We start from the raw sequence: 23240 nt of genomic DNA on the forward strand, positions 1-23240 counted from the left end.
AAGTATTTAGAAGATAGATTATTTTAATTTGGTAGAGATGGGTGTGCTGATTTAGGCATCTGGGTTTCCAGTGTGGTCCTGAATTTTGCAGTAGAAGCTGATGTTTTGTTTAAGTCTTTCATCTTGCAAGATGTGATTTTGTTTCGTATGATCTGTCCTTCATTTCTTACTTAGTTTGAAATAGTCATGAGTAGTTGTGATCTTTGATTTTTTTTCTCACACTGGATTAGACATCACTGGAAATAAACATGGAAGAATTGGCATAGTTGAAAGATTTCTGTAAAGTATAGAAAGCTGGGGAAAAAAGGTAAGGGTGGATTAAAAATTCCTGTGTTTTCATGTAATAGTAAGAAAAACACTTTGAATGAGCTGGATTCATGGTAAGGGAGGTCTTTTCCATATATGGCATGGTTTCCATATCAAAATACCAAAACTCTTAACATTTTTGAATCATCTGTAAGTCACCTAAAGACTGTCTTCTATCACACAACAGGGAACATAGTCGCCTCCCTTCTGGCTGTTTCAGTAGTCCCCTGACACTTGTTAGTCCAGCGGTGTACCTTAATGTAAGAGTTTTTCCTGCAGTGTGCAGCAGTGGCTTTGGGAGTGATGGAACAGAGGCAAGCGGCCTTGGCAAGGTGCCTTTTTGAGCACTGCAGAGTTGGCCTGTTTCCTGCTATTAACTGCAGCCAGAGCAGCCATTGCTTCCTCTGCAGAGTTGGGAAATTGGTTTGTGACTCAAGTGAGAGCTGGAGAAGGAACTGCATTGTGTGCAAAGGACTGGAAGGTGGTTAGACATGAAGTGGATTTTGTGCTGTGGAAAGTGCTGGGCTCAGAATCACTTGAAACTGTTTCTGAAGTTCTTTCACTGTGGAAATTGATCATTTTCCAGTCTGATTGATGTTAAAGCCATAAGCGTTACTACTAGGCAGCTATGGACTATATAGAGGGGATTTTGGAATGGTAGCTGCATTTAGAGGTGGGTGTGATCCACTATGTGACACCCCAATATTAGATACCCAAGACAAATGCGTCTCTAATAAAAAACTGTCCAACATTTGCTTTATTATCGTATTTTAATAACAGTGCATTTCAACAGCTGCCACATATTTTAAGAAGAATTGGTTTCTTTTTTTTCAGAACTGTGATACCGAAGACAACTTTCTTTTAATGCATATAGAAAGAAAGGATTTATACTCTGTAACCATCCTGGGTGTTCTTGTAGTTTTCTTCCTTCCTATCCAGAATTTCTATTCTTATGTGACTGATTGTCATCTTAAACTGATTCTAAAATAACAAAGGCTAACAATGAATTTGATCTTCTCAAAATTGTTCTGTTTCTTCAGTATGTCATCAGTGGTAGATATGGGCTCAGTCCAAAGCCACCTTGGCAAGGTGGAGGGGTAGAAATGTTTCTGCATGGGAATACATTATTATGTTAATTTCAGAGGGCTGTGTTAAGGTCTGAAGTTTTTCATTTGCATGTGTTCTAGAACAGGCAGCCAGGAAAATCAGACTTGTAGGGCACATCATCTTGAACATACGTGCATGTCATCGTATCTGAAAATGCCAGAAAGCATTGCCAGATTTTTAATTGTTGTAAGAATTCTCAGGAGTGGCCATCTGGATAATAAACAAGGTAAAAAAGGACAAAAGCAAGATGAAAGAAGTGTTTCCATACATCCTAGTCAAGAAATGAAAATTAGCCTAACATTTCACAAGACAGTCTTTAACTGGCTGGGGGTTTCTGTGTTGCGTTTCCAACAGTCCCTGTTGCAGTGCTGTGTCACCTAAGCAAGTTTTGCTGGCACATTTGTCTGAGCAGTTGTATTGTGAACCGGGTCTGCATACTGATGTAGTTTTAAGCCAGTCTGTTCTTGGTGGCAGGTGTTTTTTTTAGACTTCATCAGTCCTCTGAGTCAGGGAACAGCATGGCTGCACAAACAGTCCTTCAGCACTTAAATCAGAAGGGCAAATTGTGTGTTGGAGTGTGAGAGATTAGAAGATAGTACAAGTATTGATGTGAAAAACTTGATCTTATGGAACTGATGGCAGTGCTTACTTTCCCAGATTTGTGATCAGAGAAGTACTCTATCACCTGCTTTTTGAGCAATGACAGTAGCTTTGGCTTTGTCCACCTTTTTTCAAGTCTGGTGATTCTCCATTTGTGAATGATGGGCAGTTGATTCTCAGTGACTGGGAATATGAGAGAGACTGGTACTGCTGAAGTTTGACCAGTATTGAGATGGTCTTCCAGTGTGCAGACCTGTGTTTAGATTGATATGGTCTTTTAGGAGTACCAGTGTCCATGGGCAAGTCCCTTTATTTTCTTATTTTTATAAACTCTTACATGTAAAATGTGGTGTTTTAAGAATTACAGTTTCCTTTTCTATCTTCTATCTTTCCCTTTGCTGCATGGAAAGAGTGGGACGAAGAGCAGAACAACAACAAAAAGAATGCCACTACTGAAACAATCAATTATTTTTTATTTCCTTATATTGTAAATAATTATCATTTACAATGTCACAAAAATCTGTACTGGTGTCCTTATAATGATTGTTCTTTGAATGGTAGAGCTTACATGATTTCCATATCTCTCTAAAGGTCTAGTCCATTTTAGGATTAAAAGTGTGATAAAATGCTTTTTTATTTGTCAAAAGTTTAAGCAAGTTGAAGCAGAATGTGTTACATGTGCTCTGACAACTTGAGCAGAATATCTGACAACAAAGGTATTCTGCTTATGTTGTCAGAGAAACTGTGCTAGAATTACACTAATTAATTAATTAACTGCGTTAACTTGTAGAAAACCTTTCCTATTATACAGAAAGGCTTTCTTGCTCTGTACTTCCATATAGGGCAGGTATTGAGCTGGGGACTGTCTTGCTGTGCTTGTTACTCATCTTGACACATCTGTGAGTAAAACATAGAAGAGCAGATACTGGAAGAGACACACTAGTGATTTGATGCATTTTGTCAAGGTGTGAAGTAAAAAGACTAGGTATGCCAATGCTCTTGATTTTTTAGCTGAGAAGGAGATTGGACTGCACTGACACAGTTATTAGGGCAAAAGATTTTGTTCACTATAACAGTTGTAATGTAACACCCATGAAATAATATGCTCAAAATCCATGCTATCAAATCCTGTTTCTTGGCAGTTTCTGTCTAAAGAATAATTAGATCTGGTAAGGAAACACAGCAGTCAGAAGATCAATAAATATTTCCCTTGAGTTCTAAGAACTTGATTTGAAAGTATCCTCTAGGTATCATGTCAGTTGTCTTGTTGTGTTGGTACAACACTGGGGAAATTTGAGGGGGATGATTTCCTTTTAATTTAAGTTTTAAATTTTTGCAAGGACGGAAGAAGAAGTCTTTTGTAAAAAGCTGTGTAAATGTTCTCTTTAGGTGTTCAAAATATACAGCTATTAATTGTTTGACAAGCAATTTAGAAATAGAGCATAGACAGAGCTGTTGGAGCACAACACAGAGGTGATTCTCATTATGGGTCCCATTGATATACTCACCATCACAACAGGCAGTCCCTGGGAAGGCATAAGGGGGTTTAAGTCAACTCAAGCCCATTGCTCTCTTCAAAACTCTTTTGGCTAATCATTCTGTTTTTATCCTCTAGGTTGGGCTGAGCCCTGGATACGCTCCCCCATGCTGGTCTAGTTACCTTGGGAAGACATTCAGGCCCTTACTGCTCTTGTGGACAAACATTTACACATACAATTGATTCACTCAGCTGAGAGTCAGACAATCTCCTAACTTACAAACCTTTATCTTAAAAGCCACCTTGCGGTCTCTTTTGTCATAGAATGGTTTGAGTTGGAAGGGACATTAAAGATCATCTAGTCTCACCCTCCTTGCCATGGGCAGGGACACCTTCTGCTTGACCAGGCTGCTCAAAGCCCTGTCCAGCCTGGCCTGGGACACTGCCAGGGATCGAGGGGCAGCCACAACTTCCTTGGGCAACCCGTGCCAATGCTTCAGCACCTCACAGTCAAGAATTTCTTCCTAATACCTAATCTAAACCCACCCTCTTTCAGCTTAAAGCCCTTCCCCCTTGTCCTGTTGCTATGTGCCTTGTAAATACTCAACATCTTTCTTTTAGTCCCTTTCAGGTACTAAAAGGAGGCAATTAGGTCACCCCAACGTCTTCTCTGGGCTGAACATTCCCAATTCTCTCAGCCTTTCCTTGTGGAAGGGGTACTCTGCCCCTCTAGTCACCTTGTCATATGATAAGGTCAACTTTCCTAGCCACAACTGTGGTCAGTCACTTCCCATATTTTCCCAGAGCTTCATGGGCACATCATATTTGCTCATCTCTGCTGAGCCTTCTCAGGAGTTTACTGATCCATCACATGGAAAAAAGAGCTGTGAGTGCATAGAATCCGGAGTTTGGGGCATTTGCGTGGATGTAAGGGACTTGTTAAGAGTCTTGTCTAACATCTGTCTTTGGTTGAGATAGTAATGGAGTGTAATTCTTCCCAGGTTCATGCCCTGACCTTAGAGATGGAATATTTTCATCTTTGACCTGGTAGATGTATGCTTATGTAACACAAACAGATTGATATGATACAGAGAGACACCAACTTAGGAAGACTCTGTGTTCTGATGACTGTGTCAATATTTGGGTTCCATGTCCAAGTAACTGTCCTTGAATCATGAGGTAAAAGGGTATCTTCACCACCACAAAATGCTTACTGTGAAAAGTGCCAGAATCCCTTTGTGAACCTAGTGTGAAAAGTCAAGCTGCTTCTTCCAAGTTTCTTGTTACGCTCCAGACAGTACTGTGAAGGTCTTGAATTAATGAAGAGATTCTTTTGTTTTCCCTACCCCCAATAAAAGTTACTTGCTTTGACATCTGAATGGTTGACCTAACTGCTGAAATTGCTGATGTCCTGACATTATGCTTACTTCCTGGTAAAGTCAGGATTTATTTAAAAGTATAATTTGAGACACTCAAGATGGCAAATGGATGAGATGTCCTAATTTGTAATGCCTTCTTCCTTGCTTTCCAGTAAGAAGAGCATATTGTTTTGCTTTCTGTCTTATGTATGAAACAAAATAAAAACATGGTTTCATCTGTTGGCCAGACAAGTGACACTGGTACAAAACTGCTACTTTGCTTAGTTCGGGTAAGGAAATTTCGAGTTTTAGTACTGATTCTGTTTTAAGTGATGTATTTATATCTGATAAAACATTGAATGAGGGTTTTTTTGACATTGCAGATGGATCTCACATCACCCATCTTAACATTACAGTGGGCTAAACCTTTGCATCAGATTTCTATTGCTTAGAATTTGTCCTTCCTTATTAATATACATCTGACTCTTAAATGTCTCTTTGAGGGAGTTTGCAAATTTTTTGCCAAGTCATTCAGTGGAAGTAGGGCACTTCAAGGAAAAAGGAATGTTTTTCCCCAAGTCTGTAAGGATGTTTTTGGAAGGACTAGCTTGGAACGGGAACTCCATTTGACTGAAGTGGCTTTTGCTAGTGAAAGTAGACAAAAATTTGTCCCAAATTACTGCCATTTCAAAAAATAATCTGTTAAGCATCTTAGAGACTTGTTTTAAGCTTCACAGCTAAAACACTTGAAACATAGTCCTGTATTATGCAAAAGAAAGGACCTCTGGTGTTGTGGCCTTCTGTCTGCTGTGGGATGGGACATATGGTTTGGTCTGAGCACACAATTTAAAATAGAGATCTTCTTTCGTATTGGTTATACCTCTTCTCACTGACACAAAGACCTGAATGGTCCATTCAAATGCAGTGGAGACAAGATGATTGAAAGTGGTAAGGGACTGGGGACTAAGGTGCCAGTGGAGAAAAATCTGGTGTGAAGGCAGTGTACTTGGCAAACGTGCTGGAAAAAGAAACGGTAACAGGAAGTGATTGCAGAGAAACCTGTGCTAGATAAGGAGCTGCTTCCCTCATGAAGGAAATTGGAGATTGAAACTGGTGGGAGCATGGGTTGTGTGTTGAAACTTGCAAACCGAATAAGGAGCCTCAAATGGAAAACTAGTCTGAAGGCAAGGCAGGCAATTGAGTGGTTACAGTGGTATTCAAAATTACAGGCAAAGAAACTGCATGACAGTAGGAGAAATCCATGGTTTGGAAATTACCTGGAAAAATAAGGAGTACAGAATCAAAGTGGGACAGCAAGGCAGTGGAAGCACAGGTGTTACGTCTAGGGGGAATGCTATGGGGGGCTGAGTGGGGAGTGAGAATGTGGGGCAAAGCCAGCTGCTTGCAGTAGTTGCTGACTTCCAGTGCCTGGAGTGGGATCAGACCTTTTGGAGACTTTCTCTCCTGCAGGGAAACATTCCTCTGCCGGTTGGTTACATAATTACTTACTGAGGTGGGAGCCCGTTCATCTGAAGTGCTGGGCCACAGAGAGGCTGCTGGCACTTAGCTGCCAGCTTGGGTCTCAGAGCTTCTGTGGGAGGTGAAACTGGGCTCGCCCTCAGGTGCTCTTCCGCAGTGTCAGATGTTACTTAGATGCCAAGGGATTAAGTTTGCTTTTGATTATCTGCAAATATGAAGATAAAATATTGTTATGAGTAGCAACAGCAAATGACCAAAACTTAGAAATTGGAAAATTTTGGAATTTTGTCTTCTTTGTTGTGTATTTGTTTTCAGCTACTACATTTTAAATTACTTAATTACTTACTACTTTTTCATCAGCCTCCTTCTAAGTACAGGGTGTTTGTTCTGCTCTGGAAATGTAACTTGCAGTATGGTGGAGAGAACAATTTGTAGGATGCCTTTTTTGTGATTGCAAGAAATTGTGACAATTGAAGCAGAACATAGCTGGAAGAAAAATGTTAGTCTAGTGATTTAAATTAAACTGCTCAGAAATTGCCTTTAATTGCATGTTTTTGCATTTTCTGAGTGCCCAGACTTTGGATACTAGGATCAGCTTTGTGAAAGTGCTGAATACTTAGATCCACAAATAAAGTCAATCAGAACAGCATAAGCAACTGAGAAATCATGGTCTCCCAAATGTGGCATCTAGAATTCCTTCATCAACACTTACCTCTGGGTTTCCCTCCCACATATGGGAGATCAGTAGAATATTCACTGATATCCTGTGGTGTTAACAAAATTAATTATGATTGTGAAGAACTTCGATATTACTGCAATAAGCACAATAAATAAAACTCAAGGAGAAATTAATAGTGGTGTGTTTCAAGCAAGCATTTCAGTATACCAGTCCATGGATTACACACTAAGCAATGTAAAAGAAAATACAGTCCTCAGTAGCTGCATGTTTAATGGGTGCTGTACCTTCTGTACACATTAGGTATCTGCTGTGGGGAAAAATACATGTTTGTGTAATTGAAGACAGTATATGTGTGGGGTAGTAGATCAGTGCTATAGACATCCTTAGTTGTGGCTTTTTCTAACCTTTATGTGCTTGACTTTGTGGCTGCAATAGTTTCCTCTTAATGTAGCTTTTGAATGTAATATTGAATGCCTACATTCTTTGTAAATAAAGTATATGCGCATAGGGATTGTGCTGGATGTATCAACTCTGTTTACAATCCAGGTTTTGAAAAATGTGGATGTAGGGGAAAACAGGAGTGCTGGAATGATAACTAATTACTTGGGTAATCTAATACTCGTCTTTGAGTAGTAGTCCATGGATACATTTATATTCAAGATCATATGTATTCTGTCAGTTGAGACTGAGGAATTTTACCTGTCTAAGTACCTGAGGGGTTTGCTCTTGTACCTTGTTCTCCCTCATACTTGTTTCATGTATATGTAAATTGGCGTGTCCCCATTGTTATTGTACTTCTCAGCTACTTTGGAAATTGGCTTATTCCATTCTTGGAATTCAGTTTGGGTTCTTTTGACAGCACTGCTTTCAGTGTTTATATTTCATATTTTATGAGGTGCCTTGCAGGCTGTTTTTCATGGTTAAGGATATATTAATATATATTAAAAAAGTAATATATTACTTTTGGATATCAACATGAAGTGTTGGGCTTTCTGTTCCTGGATGAAGAACAGACGTCCCAGGGTGAGCTACATTCTTAGTTCTGTGGTCAGGCAGGATGCCCTGCTTTGAGTTGAGACTTTTCTTAATAGGAAGTATGAAGGGAGCACTAGTGAGCCTGGCTGAGCCTGCCACGGCAGAGGCAGCTGCTTGTTATGATCATCAAATTATTTTTTGGGAGCTTCAGGATTCCCTGTACCAACCACACTGTTCTAGAAAGCAGAACCATGCAAATCTTGTCTCTCCATGTTGTGGGGCAGCTTTCTTTCCTATATCATGCCTTTTTCTTCGGAGTGAAGGTTGTTGTTAATAACAGAAGAGGCCCTACCATGTTCTGCTAGTGTTACTATGTGTCTTTGTTTCCTTGACTCAGACAACATTCAGGAATATCGTGTAGGTTCAGATTAAAGGTTTAACTCTCTTTTGTTTGGAGTGCAGTCCATCTCTGCTTATTCCCAGTGTGACAGACTTTTGGTAAGTACCTTAAAAATCATTTAAAGGTTTGAAGTAGCTTTTGTTCCACAAAACTAGATTCAAACTTAACTCAGGACCTAAAGGGGACTACCCTTTGTGCCCCTGATGATTTTCTGCACCTACATCTTTCTGTGAAGCCCTGTCTTGTTGGATGACTACTTCCACCAAGAAAATGAAATGATGGTGTGCGATGGCTCTTTTCAGTTGTTTCTTTAGAGCTTAACATTAAAAGCTTCACAATTTCTTTTCCCCCTTTGTTACTTTGCTTTCCAGACAGGGTTTGCCTTTACCATATATTAAATTTCTTCTTTGATCTCTTCCCAAGTTTCCTTGTGGTCAGGGAATCAGGCCTTGGATCCTGTCTCCCTGCTGCAACCGTCAAACCTATAAAAGCACTTTCCACTTCCGTCATGAAGAACTTGATTTTTAATTTTTGATGACTGTAAGAACTTGTCAGATGATCTTGATAATGTGAAAAAAAGGAAGGATATTGCCCAGTGAACCCACAGATCTAGTCTGAGCTGTGAAACAGGACATTGTGGAGCAAGCAACCTATTGTTACAGCCAGGCATAACAATAAATAATTTAAGAAGCCAGGCATACTGCAGGAGAAGGCCCCAGAGAATCACAGGGATAATTGAGTTTCAAAGGGATCTTTAAAAGCCATCTGGACCAACCTTCTAGTCACGCGGCCAACTTGAAAGCTGGATCCAGCTCTGAAGTTAGATCAGGTTGCTTGGGGTATATCAAGTCAGGTTTTGAATATCTCCAAGGATGAAGCTTCCACAGCCTCTCAGGGCAGTCTGACACAAAGTTAGACCACCCTCATGGAGTGGGTGGTCCAAATACATGGTCACAATGTGTTAGCATGCTGTATCAGTTCCTGGGCTCTTGTCTTGCTCTGTGCGCTCCAAAGCAGAGCTGTATGCCTGTGATCTGCTCCCTTGTGTGGAGCACAAACCCTTCTCATATTCACAGCCTATCCTTCTAAAGGAGCCTTTATCCATTCACCACAGTACCTCAGGCGTGCAAACTATCCAGCTGCCAACTGAGGAGAGATTATGCATTGAAGTCATGGTGTAAGTGCAGGTAAAAAGGTAGAAATATCTTAGTATTGACTGGAAATTTTTGAGATGTGTGTGTTCATATCTTGCTTCCTTTTGATTTTTCTGTCAATCTTCCCAGGATCATTCTGGCCTAAGACTGAAATGGTTCTTTGTGCACTCCTCCTTACATACTTGGGACTAAAGGTGAGGCAGGATTCTGAAAGTGCATGCCCTTTGTGGATGCTTTGAGTTGAGTAAGTTCAGTGGTTGCAGGCAAAAAGGGTACTGTACATGTAAACTGCATGTCTTATTGCTTGTAATTGTTAGTCCTGCTTGAACATCTCTGGCAGCTGGGCCTTTGTAGCAGTTTTGCTGCAAATTTTTCTTAGCCTGAGAGAGTGGAAGCCCCTGGAGAATGTATTATCTGCATAGGTCAGGAGGACCCGAGTTGGAGAAACAGAAATCGGTCTGATTGGTTTGTTTTTACAAAGTTGGAGGCTGGGCTAGCATAGTGACCATCGAGTTGTAAATGCAGAAACACACCCACCTCACTATAGAGAATTCTACAGTCTCAAAACATCACTATCCTGACAATTTAAACTGTTCAGATCCTTGCTGTCATTGCTGTGATCCAGGTTTCTCTGTTGCAGTTGACACCTGGATTGATCAGATCCTACAGTGAGCTTGTTCAGCTTGCAATACCTGCAGAAATTGAATTCCACAACAGAACAGAAGAGTTTCCTGCTGGTGTAGGAAGCTTACCAGCTCACCAGTGGGTCTGTGTATGAGTGATAGGGAGTGGGTGGCCCTGCATGCCGCCATAGGATTGCATGGAGCTGGAGAGTAAAACTGTTGGCAGCAACAGTGACTTAAATTGCCTTAGAATCACAACCTTATGCGAGTGCTTTCTCCAGCACAGGAATTTCTAAAGAGGCACTCATGTCTTCTTCCTCTTTCTTGCTTGAGTCTTCCAAGGTTCATATCATGCTGTTAAACCTTTTCCTTTCATAGTTTTTAATCTTTTTAAGTTGTTAGAGGCAGAGTCTAGGAATGAATGTAAATTGCAATTCAGTTACTAAGAACAGATCAAGAGTAGCATTTGGTAATGAAATTCTGTGATTGCGTTGCTGTAAAGTGGAAGAACTTGAAGAAAAATGTAATCTGCAAATATTTAAAGGGGATTCTTCGAGGAAGCTGTGGAAGAGATAAATGAGCTAAGGAGACTTTTCATACCCGAAGCAGTAAAAAAGCTTTTGTTTCTCTTCTCTGCCATTGACTTGTTTGTGATGAGAACTGTAGCCCTTTAGTGATTTTTGTTTCTTTGTAAATTGGGCGGGTGATTATTTCAGGAAAGGCAAGAGAGCTTTAGAATTTGTAGTGTAGAGTAAGTGTTTATAAAGATACTTTATAAAGAAAGCTTGCAGGATTGGTAAACTCAGAATTACCCTTGCAGTCTAGATCTAGATTGTCTGATCTCTTAAATGTGTTGCCTTCAAAGGTCAGAACAAGCTGACAGGGGGGGATGTCCGTTCTACTTGCTTTAGCCAGCTGTCTGTGAGTACAGTACTACCACTACATGATATTTTTATTTGACTGGACTGGTTGGAAGGACTGTGTACCTGTGTAATAGTGAGGAACATTTTCTTTTAAGAAGGAAGTTATAGATTGTATGGAGTGTATTAATTAGGGATACTAGGTAAGTATCTTAATTAGTTGACATGTTTTTGTGACTAGGTGGAAGCTTGTCCATCCAGATCAGGTGAGAAATAATACTGTGGTGTTATATCTGTATTTTCATAACAATGTGGTCATGAAGCATGTGTACAGCTACTGCAGCGCAGTTTTAACCCTCTAAAGCCAGAAAGAGGAGACATACTCAGTGAGTGTGCTTACAGAAGTGTGGGAAAAATGGAATTCTTTCTTCTCTAGCTTTGATTTGTGTATGGTTTTGTGTTAATGTCTGTCAAAACTAAGACATTTTGGGTTATAGCTTTTGGTCTAGAACAACTTTTTTAGGGGGGTGAAGATGTTTGTGTAGGAAAATACTGTACTCATGATAACACTTGACACTGTTGTATACTACATGTCCAAGTCAAGTACAAGTTTTTCTCTGACACACTAAAAAACTCCCACAGAAACAGACTCTCCCAGTTGGCAGGAATTGATGTTATCTCTGCAACCTTTAGAGTCGGTTTTAATGCAATTTTTTTCCCAAAATACTACAGCTAAATTCCTTCCTTTAAGAAGGATGCATTTGTTTCCAAAATAAGTGCTTCCAATTCATAAATTTGATGCAGTTTTGACTAGGAAGGCCTTAGACTGCAGTGACAGGTCAAAACAATAAACTGAGAGGATCTTTCCATTCCCCAGAATTCAGGCTCAGCTAAACATATTTAGGAAAAATTGGAAAGGACAGGGAGTTTGATATAATTTATTAAAAGTTTCTGACAGTGAAGATATTCTTCTAGGTGTCTTTTCTGTTATGGGAGACAGCTATGAATAATCTGTGCCTTCATTACAAATTGAAAACTCATGTTGGATACTTGTCCACTTTGCTTCAGCACTTTGCTTAAGTAAAAAAAGGGCATCTCCTGATGTAAGAAGGTATTGTTTGGTAGCAGAGAGAGATGAGGTGCTTTATGTTAGGCATTTTAAAGGTATTTAGTAGTTTTTTGATAGTACATGAAAAAATGTAGATTCTTCTCAGATGGGAGGAGAACCCGTTTTGTGTTGCTTGAAATCTTCCTTGGGATTTCTTTCTACTTTTGGAAAGATCTTTCCAATCACGCTTTTGTTTTTCAGGTGTATCCTTAACTTTTTTTCTTCACCTGCTATTAAAAATGAGCAGAAACAGCGCATGTAAAACATGGGAAAGACTGAGTGTTAAGAGTGGAGTAAGTTTACAGTAAGGTTTGTTTACATATATTTAGCAATGTTAGGTTAATGGTTGGACTTGATCTTAGAGGATGTTTACAGCCTTAATGATTTTATGATTCTGTTCTTGTTCTGTAACACTGAAGAGTTGCTTTTTAGGATGGGATTGTTTATGACTTTCGGCATTTGAGTTGGGAAGGAGATTCCAGAACTTGTTATTTCTAAGGCTCTCAGTGTTGGTGAGCTCTGGATAGATGATGCAGGACAGATACCTGCTACAAGTGGGTGTTTTCTCAGTTGAGGATGCTTTAGACTTCTAAAACACTGTCAGGCATACTTAGTTGACCCAGGAATGTTCTGAGATCACCTGGTGGAACTATTGTACAAAAATCCTAATGAGATACAACAGGCCTCACCTAAACCACATAGAAACAAAAATATGATGTCTGGATTATAAACAGATGTCTGCTTTTGAAGTGTGGTCTGTGCTGAGCAGTGGGTTTAGATAAAGGTTCATCATAAGGCCTTGCTAAATATACAGCTCCTGGTTTCCAAAATACTTTTTTTTCAGAATATGGTGGCATAGTACTGTTCTAGAGAGATCAGTTTTGTCTCTGCTCTGTGCGATTTCCTTGGAATTGCTGAGCTATGGAAGTGTATTTTGGTGGGAAAGCCTTTCTGGTTAAGTTTCTGTAGGGGGGAGTGAGGTCATATTAAGCACAAGGAGTTGAATGTTAGCACTTCTTAATTGGATTTGAAAAAACTAGTGAGTAGGATAGGAAGGGAGAGAATACGAACTTAAAACACCCAGCAAGAACTATTGTAGCAGTCTGTTTCTGTGGGCACTAGAGTAAAAAAATAGCTTGGTAATACTAGATATCAAAGAGACTTTTACATGGCAGTGAAATTTTTGAGAATTTTGACAACTTAATGTTCAGACTAATAAACTGTGGCTGTCAGGTGATAAGTGGTACAGAGAAAATTCCTGGGCAACTTCAAAGGGGGAAGTTCAGTTTTGTGTTAATAAATTGGTGGTTCTCTAAAATTTCAGTGCTTAGCTGCTTTTCAGAGGTTAAGTTCTGGTTCAAATAAAATTGCATTTAAAGTGTGATACTTTATCTAGCATACAGCTGCCACAAGAAGCCACTTCTCAGAAGAGGAATTTAACTTTAGTAACTACCTCTGTCTTTGGCAAAACCCCCAGGAACTGCCAATTGCTCCAAAATACTTACATATTTCAATGAAGTTACATTTTGCAAACAAGGTTTGAAAAAGGAAGTTGAAAAAAAAATGTTTATCACCCAGTTTCAGGGAATTTTATGTTATTTAGAGTTGGGTTATAAGATAGATACATAAATCAATATAGGAGCAAGCTTTTGAGGTATAGAGTAGTATTTGGTTAATGTTAATTCTACTTCTGTTAATTATTCCTAAATTCTGCCACAGTCTTGGCAGAATGTATGTTTGAAGTATGCTGAGTTTTAAAAATTTTAGAGATTTAGTTGTGGTTGAGTTTGGTGAGAGAATATATAACTTGTTACTGCAGTAATCTGCTATTAAAGTTTGGGATACCTCCCTTTTGAGCTGTAAGCTTGCTTTTACATGGCAATTAGGGCGAAACACATTTAATTCCCTGCAAGTAAACTGTAAGTAATTATTAAACACTTAATAATGATTTAATGCAAATATTATGCAGTGTCTTGTGGGTGACAGATATTGGAAGGACAAATGAACCAGAAATAGGAATGCACTGATTTGAGACCAGGAGTGAGTCCAGGCTTGTATCAAAATTCAGTGATGCCTGTGAGAACAACTGATGAATTGTGAAGAGCAAGTAGCAGGATGTAATGTCGTCAAAATACGAGGAAAGGTTTGTGTGATAGAAGTCTTGCCTGCTTTTCCCAGCTGACTGAGTTGAATTCATTATAGCCTGCTTGCTGAGTGACTGTTCATTTGGGAAACGTTAGCAACTCCATGGATGGGTGGATGAATAAATTTGTGTAACAAAGTTCTGAGAGCTGGAGACTTTCAGGGTAGCATACAGATCTCTGAGGAAAAATCTGGGTAATATATCTAGAAATATATCTAGAAGTTCCCAGACCCTGCTAGCTCCTGTTGGGAATGTGGTGGGAGCTGGTGTATATTTTGTGCTTGTGAAATTTGATTCAGATTTTATTTTTTGTAATGCTGCATGCACAATGACCAACTGTTACTCCACTTATATGTTGGAATGCCTGTTAGAAAAAGTGCTCCACATACAGGATCTGGCTGAATACTGAAACACTTTTTTCCTGCTTTGTTTTACTTATGTATTTCAGAGAGCTGGTATTTATTAGGCGTTTCGCTAAAGACAGAGGTAGTCACTGAAGATGAAATGGCAGCCTGTGGCAGCTGAGGCCACACAGTGAGGATTCTTTGCATAGTTACCCATGTTGTACCTGGAATAATTAACTTTGTTGTCGTATTTGGGCACTTCTCATAGTCACACGGTTCTGAGACAAATTCTGTGAAATGTATACATTTGGAAGTCAATTTGAAAGAAGGCAATGACTGGAATGTTTTAGGTTACTGAATGCATGGCAGCACTGCATAGGGAGTTTTGGCAAACCCACCTTTTGTGCATCATTCCTGCTTTTTTGATCTGTTTGATCAGAAATGTTGCTTGATAGGTCGTGAGCTTCCATGAGTAGCAAGGCAGTTTACCAGCTGTCTTCAGGCACAGTGAAAAGCTTGGTCTTTTACAAACTTATTTAATATTACTAAGGTTTAATCTTTTGTTAAAAGTGTCTGATGTTTGCTAAATCAAGATATATAAAGCATCTGAAATTATTTTTTAAGTCCTTGCAGTCTTTGAGTTTTTAGACTTACCTTCTGAAACTACGTTCTTTCTGTGAAAACATTTGCGTTGTTTCAGCTAAAAGTACAGTTGTTCGTAACATGCAAACTGGACATGAGATATTGCTTTGCAGTAGTTACTAATCTGCTGATGAATGATTCTTCTAGAGATTGGAAGGGATTTGTGTAGGCTGAAAACTGAATATAATGAGTTTCAAAAATGTAAGCAATTTAAAATACTGCTTGAATGTGAATTAAAATGTTCAGAAGCCACACACAGTTGCTTGAAATCTTGATCCTTTTTAGCCATCCATAATGGCATCATTGTGGGTTTTTTTCCAAAGTATGTGCGTCCACCCTAAATTTGTACTAAATCAGGTTTCTGAGAGGCAGCTGTCATCCTTAGTGCCTTACTATGAAAATAGGCTCTTCCATGTTGGAGGTTAGTGTCTCAGGAACTTTATAAGGGTATAGATATGTATCTTCTGATCTTACAGGTAACAGCAGTAAATCATCTCTGCCTCTTTCTTCTGTCTTCAGTGCAGTTTAATCCTCTGTCTGTTTTCTGTGGTTTTCACAGGTCTGTGTGATGGCTTCTACCTGTTTGGATCAAAATAACCCTTTTTAGCAGAGACCAGCTGCTTTGCATTTTAAGCTTGCCTGCTGTTCTTTGGGAGTGAAAAGCAGGAGGACTGGTTGGGCCAACTGATGAATAATCATGCATGTACCCACTCAGTTCTATCATGTGCTACTTTGAGCTGTTTTTGGGAGAAACTTGACTTTGACGGATATGGCGTAACTGGTCAAGTTAATTCCCAGGTGATTACAATTCACGTTGCAAAAATTCCATTTGTACTTTGTCTGAATACTGGGATGATTGGTGTATAATGTTACAGATGTACCGTGTTCCATTTTGGAGAATTTTGTCTTGCAGAGGAAGAACAAAGACAGCTGGAACGGAGTGAAAGAATAGGTCTTGTTCAAGAGCAGGGTTTACATCTGTTTTTATTGTGTGATGTTCCAACTCAGGAGTCTTTACATCATAGAACCAAAGAATACCCAAATATTTTATGCTAACTTAAGAAATTGTTCCTCAGGCACTGGTAAAATGGTTGTTACATGATGAGAAAGTTGTTAGTATTGGATAAGCTTGAAATGTCCCTTTCCTGGCTTATAGTATTGATACTTCAAAGGACTGTTTAGCTGTCTCTTTGCTGTGTCTGCAATGTCGTGGGTATCCACTGAAAAAGCCAACAAATGGACCAGCTTGTAATTTGTCAGGGTATTTGTGTATGATCTGAGCGTCTGCCTGCTGTGTGTTTGTGAGGTCGGTTCATTGTCCACGGGCGTAATAGTGAGTATAACCTGCTATTACTGTTTTGGGATCAGGCTCTATTACTGCAAAGAAAAGAGGGTTCATCTCAGCTGTCTGCAGTTTTGTGTGCCATACTGTGAAAAAGGTCACTTGGTTTGTTCAGCCTGGAGAAGAGGAGGCTGAGGGAAGACCTTGAGTGGTCTGTAGCTTCCTCATGAGGGGAAGCAGAGGGCCAGGCTCTCTTCTCTCTTGTGACCAGTGACAGGACCTGAGGAAATGGCCTGAAGCTGAGTCAGGGGAGGTTTAGGTTGGATATTAGAAGAAGGTTCTTCACCCAGAGGATGGTTGGTCACTGGAACAAGCTCCCCAAGAAAGTGGTCACATCACCAAGCCTGACAGAGTTCAGAAAGTATTTGGACAATGCTCTTGGATACATGGTGTGATTATTGGGGTGTTCTGTGCAGCGCTAGGAGTTGGACATGATGAGCCTTGTGGGTCTCTTTCAACTTAGCGCTATCTATGGTTAAAAAAAAAAAAAGGATTACCTCTTAACCACTCTTTAAGTGACATCTCCATAGTCTTTTTTCCCCTTATTCCTCTTTGCATTCATGAATCGGTTCTTTGGAAAAAAATTAACCATATGCATTAATATCTTCTGTGTTACTGCTTTCAGTGCATGATAGTGAATAAATATTATTTTATCAGCCCACTTGGCAGTAGTGACCATTAACCTGATTGTTAACTGATGGGTCTCAGATGGAATGCTGAATGCATGCTTGTTCCAAAATGGCAGAATCTGCCTCTCCTTTTTACTGTAATAAAGCTGCTTCTGTTTGCAGCACTGTGTTGCTGGGAGACTGCAGCTAATTTTTATGGCGCATGTCAGTAGTAGTGGTTCAAATTATACATTTCATTGAGTAGCTCTTCTTTTTGTTTGTAAACTGCCTTCTGTAAGGGGAGAGAATATTTTTTTGTTCTGGGGAAAACAGTATCCAGACCAGAGAATATGACTGAATCTGGAACAAAAGCTCAGACTGTTCTGTTGATAAATCATTGTACTTCCAAAGTCACTTCAAGGGGGATGGTGGCCTGACTAAATTTACACCAGTCTGATAGTCAAGTCTAGCACAGGTATTCAGGAGAATTCCAGGTGAGGCAAACACATCTCCTCAAACTGCTGTTTTTCTTTTTCAGACTCCATGGTGCAAAACTTCAGCATGTGGCGTGACTTTAAAGCAAAACAACAGAATAGACTGAGAGATTATGAATTGGAAAACTGTGTCGTTTTGGTTCACAACACAGATAACGGTGGCAATTTTGGGGCTGTGTAGAAAATGCAGTCCTTTTTAAAATGATTGTTGCACAGCTTGCACGTGGATCAGGACATGCATGCAATTACATTGGCAAAAAGTGGGTGTAATTGGGCATGCACCTAAATGGAAAAATACATGTGTAAGGTGGAATCTGACTAATGAGTAAAAAATCTTTTGCTTGCTGAATCTGTACTCCTTTTTTGGCTAAAGGAGATGGTAGTCCATTTTGTGCTGTTCACAGTCTGCTTAGGTTTGTAGCAGTGTCTTGTTTTTAATCTTGCTTGAGATGCCTCTCTAAAATGGGGTGTGTGTGTGTGTCTGAAGCCTGCTTGCTTAAACACGCGAGTCATGTCAGCTGCAATGCGGCAGTGCTTGGTGCTAATGAGGTGAGCAGCCAGAGCACCCGTCTGCTTATGTTTGCTCATCTCTGTGCAATTATGGCTGTGGGGATTGGAAAAAGGGATTTGTATTGGATGTGGCTCTGTTTTGGCCTTTCCAGAGCGTGGTTCTGTGTTCTCCTGAGGACTGGGCAGCACATTTCAACTTCCATTTTGGGAGTTAGGTGGTTGCTTCATTATACTTAATGCAAGCTCTAAAATATATCCTTGTATTTTGAAGTACTTGAACAGGTTGGGAGAAAAAAAGAAAAAAAGGAAGTACAGAGAGGGGAAACCACCCCTTCTTCTCACCCCCTTCCTCTCCAGCTCCCCCCCAATTAATTCTAATGCACCTTGAAATGACATATATTGCCTGGCAGTCTGTGCCTCTAGGTAGAGTAGATACAAGTCTGTATTTGTAAAGTAACGTCTTTGAAATAGAGTTATCAGGTAATAAAATTTGGATAGATCTCAATAGTTACAACTGGCCTTTGGTAGGCACAAAATGCAGATGCACTGTGATTTCTCAGCTCACCTTTTGTTTTGTAACCCTTAAGGTGCTGACAGCAGTGTGAGCTGAGAATTTTATGCTGAAGTCATAAAGTTTTGCTTTGAACATAAGGCAAATAAAGTGAATATCAAATCTTGTTTGTCTTTTCCCATCCTCAGATGCCAGACTGTCTCCATTGAGCTTGATGCCTTCCCGTCCAATCCTGTCATATTCCTATTCCTGCAGCTTGTCTTTCAGTGTTTCTTTTTCAGAGAATTAGCCTGTAAAACTATAGGTCATGATTAAGTAATATATTGATCTTGGTGACAAAGCTGGCTTTCTTCTAGTTCCTGCCTTTGTCACAGGGTGCTTCCCTGTTAGCTGATAAAGTTATTTCTGAGTAGTTATTTAATATAAATCAGATTGTTGAAATTACCTGTTAAAAATACTGCTGGTTTTTTGTGTTTTTTTAAGGATCGTATCTAGTCTCTGTTACTTTGGCAATATGTTGTGTAACGTGATACCACAAACAGAGGGATCAATACCGCTGGGACTGGGAAAGGTATGAACTGCATCCTGTAGGCAAGAACCAGCGGTGGGAGGCAGGAACCTCCTGAGCTATTGATACAGCTGATGTGAGTGTAGTGTGCATCTTACACCCGTAGAAAGGAAGGTGTGTCAATCTATAAAAAAATGTCCTTCACCCTGGGAAGGAGCCCAAGACTGATGTGCCCTGATTAAGTCTGGTTTTTCCTTAGTCCTTTAGGTGAGTTAAGAGTGACATGTATGAAACATTACAGCTGACAAGATGCATGCTAGGGAGAGTTGTGCTGCTTTAACACTCACTGTTGAAGTCTGGTATCTCTGTGATCACAGATAGTGCAGTATTTCTTTGCCTGTTTACCTTCTCCTGGAGACCTTATGACTTAAGACTGGGATGTTTTTCTCTTCCTTCTTTAGGTCTCCGGGTGAAAGGGGAGCTCATTACTGCTTACCCACAAGTGGTGGTTGTGCGTGTCCCAACACCTTGGGTCCAGAGTGACAGCGACATCACAGTCCTTCGCCACCTAGAGAAGATGGGCTGTCGATTGATGAATCGTCCTCAAGCCATCCTCAACTGTGTCAACAAGTTCTGGACGTTTCAAGAACTTGCTGGCCATGGTGTGCCTCTTCCAGACACTTTTTCATATGGTAAGGCTGTTGGATCAAAAGGATAGCATAGCTGCCTAGACAGCTTATGCTTTTGCAGTGCGAAAGATATGAGTCAAGTTTTGGAAATCCATAGAAATTTAAGTAGCATGAGGCCAGTTCCACAGCTAAGTGTTGGGTAACCAGAAAAGGAAGTTAAAGTTGTGACACCCAGATTCTGGTTTTGTCTTTGTCGATCAGCTTGTGATGCTTTGAAAAGAGTACTTGAACTGTACCCCAGCCTTCCAAGCAACTGACTTTGGCAATTAGTGCTATAATACTTTCTGTTCTTTTCCAATTGCCCAAATCAACAGACAAGAGCTTGGGGTACTAAATGTTGTGGGTATTACAGAGAACTAGACTTTGGTACAACCTGAAAGTAGATTAAACTCTTATATGAATAAAAGGGTCTACAAATACATTAGTTTCTGTGAAAAGACAAGAGTAGCAAAGAGTACAAGCCCTTGTGTTCACCTTTTGACAATAGTTTGGGCTTTGTTTCCCACCAAAACAGTTAATTATTGCTTATTGTGCTTGCCTCTGGAATCTCTGGTATCACTGGTTCCTGACAGAGTGCTAGATTAGAGGAACCATTTGTCTGATGGTATTTCTAACCTGATGCTATTTCTGCTTTTAATTACAATCTATTAAAGAACTGAAGATACCTCTCAACCTTCCTTTCCTTCTGGGAAAATACCAGTGCTTTTCTCCCCTTCGTGTGATTGCATCAATAGGCTTTCGTAATGGGAACTTGACAAAATGAGAAAAAAATAGACAAAAACAAAAACATGGCTTTCTATCAATTACTATGAATTACTATTACTATCAGTTACCGTGAAAACGCATTTGAGAAGAAACATACCCTTTCTTTATACATGTGGTTGCTCTAACTCGTTGGGTAAGGAATGAGTTTTTAATTTTTTGGGGGAAGGGGAGACCATGAATGATGCTGAATAATTGCAGAACATACCTGTTTGATTATAACTCCCTCCCACTTCTGTTAGTGCCTGCCTTTGGAATTTGACAGAAACATGAGTTTCTTTTCTTTTTTTCTTTTTTCTTTTTGTTTATTTTAAACCACTAGTATCAAGTTGTCGGTGAGAGCTGACTTTGCCAAGTAAAGCCGGATGTGCTGAATGACATGTTACTCCATGACATGCATTAAACTCCATGGCAGGGTCGTGATGGCTGCTGCTGGCTTTGTGACCAGAGTTCTGGCTTGACTTCTGCACTTTACTGCACGATGTGTTAGAGGGGGCTCGTTCCTTTGTCTGCTGACTTTTCTCTTCTGTATTTCTTGTGCTGTGGTCAGCCTTCTTTGAATTGAACTCAAGTAACCTTGAAGTATCAACCATAATTGTGTGAATGGCCATTAAAAGCTACTCTCTAAGGTCCTTACAGATGCAATGAGATTAAAAGGTTGAAGTACTACTTCAGGGTATAGGGAGAATGAGATACAGGAGACTTAAGCCTTCAAAAGGGGGGAGGTGGACTGACAAGGTCTGTTGCTGCTCTCTGGATTATGCCTTGTAATTGTATTCTATGTTGCTTTCCTGGTTAGTAGTTTGGATGGAGCTGTTACTAGTGTTACGTGTCTGCTATTTTCCTGTTGGGCATTTGAAAAGATGGGAGTTGATAAAGTAAAACGGATAAACTGGAACAAGATGGTAGAATTGGGGCATTTGGATTTGGAAGATTAGACTGAGCCTTCTCGGGTTGTGATCAAGAGGCCTTTGTCAACTTGTGTCTTCAATTCCAAAGGAAGTAGGAGTTAGTATCCCATACATCACAAACACCTTCAAAGTCTGATCATGCTCCATGACCAAGGTCCTCTTAACTGATAGTTTTTTCTGCATTATCTAAGCTCTAAGGGTGGGAGGAATGTATGGCAATTACATCCCCAATTTGGCCACACCAGACTGGTGGCACATAATGTTGTTGGTTTTCTTTTTGCCAGGTGGTCATGAGAATTTTTCCAAAATGATTGATGAGGCGGAAGTGCTGGAGTTCCCTATGGTGGTGAAGAACACGCGGGGTCATCGAGGTGGGTGTGAGGTCAGGGGCAAGGGCAAGGAGTATTCTGAGCAGCACTCCCAAGATTTTGTCTCACCAAGGACTGATAGTTAAGAAGGTCTTCTGTTGGGTGTTGGACTTCTTTCCAATACATCTAAATTCTGCCACCCTTTGAATTCTGAACGTTGAATAGACTGCAGCACTGGGAAACAGTTTTAATAGAGCCCAGTCTTGCAAAGGTAGGGGGGAAAGAGTTCAAAATTATGGTGCTTTGGTGACTTATATGAGGAAAGCTTTGAACTGGAATAATGGGCTGGCCTTCGTGAAGTTGAAAGAAGCCTACATGGATTTTAGGGATGTTTCTAAATAGGCGTAAGAAATGAAATCTCAGTTCATTCAGTGACCTTTTTCCTACTCTACTTTGTCTATAATTAGGATTCTGATTTAAATAAAATTTTATGTATTGTTTGTCAAACTGGGTCTCTGTTTTTCAGAAAAATACCTCTGACAGTGTCAGTGGTATTACCACAGCTACACATTAAATTGTTCTGTTATTAGTCTTTTGTTTTAGGTGTTGAATATGAAACAAACATCAACTTCATTTATTGTTAGATAGTGGTTACTAAAGGAAACCAGGTTTAAATCAATTTCAGAGGTTATTTGCAGAGGAAGTTGCTCTGGTTTTAATCTGCTTTAAAACTGATTCAATAAATACTAGAAATACAGAGACTAAAAATGAAGTTAAAGTACAAAACCAGGAGTTACTTTAAACAAAATCATAGCTAAAAGACACCACTTCTTCCTTCTTTCTGTCCATTGGTTTGCTCCCATTCTGTACTGCTCTGGTGCTTCTGTTCTGCTGGCATGAGTACTTCTGTACCCATGCAGTAAATGGATTCAGGAACTGATGTTGAGTGGATCGAGATAAATTATTTTTACTCAGATTAATTCCTGACATGACTCAGCACTTACTTGCACAAGTGCTTGTGGTGATATAATGGAAGAGAGCAAAATGCTGGGGCTAAGGAAGATCAGACCTGCTTCTGTTGGCGGCAATACCTGTTAGTGTGGTTTTAAAGTGTGGGTGGAGCTCTAAAGCCAAGGTGGAGTTTGATGTTGCAGCAAGATGAATGTGACAGCTGTGGAATATTTGAGACAGTAGATTTGACTTGACACTGCCTCTTGTGAAGATCTACTGAATAATTTTAGAGTTACAGCTATTGGCTTCCTTCTCCCTTTTTTAGCCAGGATTCCTGTAAATCTGTGTACAAGGTTTGCTTTAGAGCACTTTAAATTCCAGGCATTTTAAT

The 23240-nt window shown here is 39.9% G+C and overlaps 1 protein-coding gene across 13 annotated transcripts in view; it reads left to right on the forward strand.

Moving 5' to 3' along the window:
- The window catches only part of RIMKLB (ribosomal modification protein rimK like family member B), a 51265-nt gene that overhangs the window by 13145 nt on the left and 14880 nt on the right, over positions 1–23240 (forward strand). For 11 of the 13 annotated variants that reach the window (XR_004238151.1, XR_004238154.1, XR_004238153.1 and 8 more), the window contains 3 exons: positions 17744–17857; positions 19690–19920; positions 21875–21961. Coding sequence is in view for 6 of the 13 variants with exons in the window: in XM_032098928.1 (XP_031954819.1) it covers positions 17744–17857; positions 19690–19920; positions 21875–21961 (432 nt within the window). In the remaining 7 variants the exon portion in view is untranslated. The remainder of the gene's footprint in view (positions 1–17743; positions 17858–19689; positions 19921–21874; positions 21962–23240) is intronic. The other 2 variants (XM_032098929.1, XM_032098930.1) reach the window with 2 other exon arrangements.

This window comes from Corvus moneduloides, chromosome 2 (assembly GCF_009650955.1).
Source record: "Corvus moneduloides isolate bCorMon1 chromosome 2, bCorMon1.pri, whole genome shotgun sequence".
Lineage (NCBI taxonomy): Eukaryota > Metazoa > Chordata > Aves > Passeriformes > Corvidae > Corvus > Corvus moneduloides.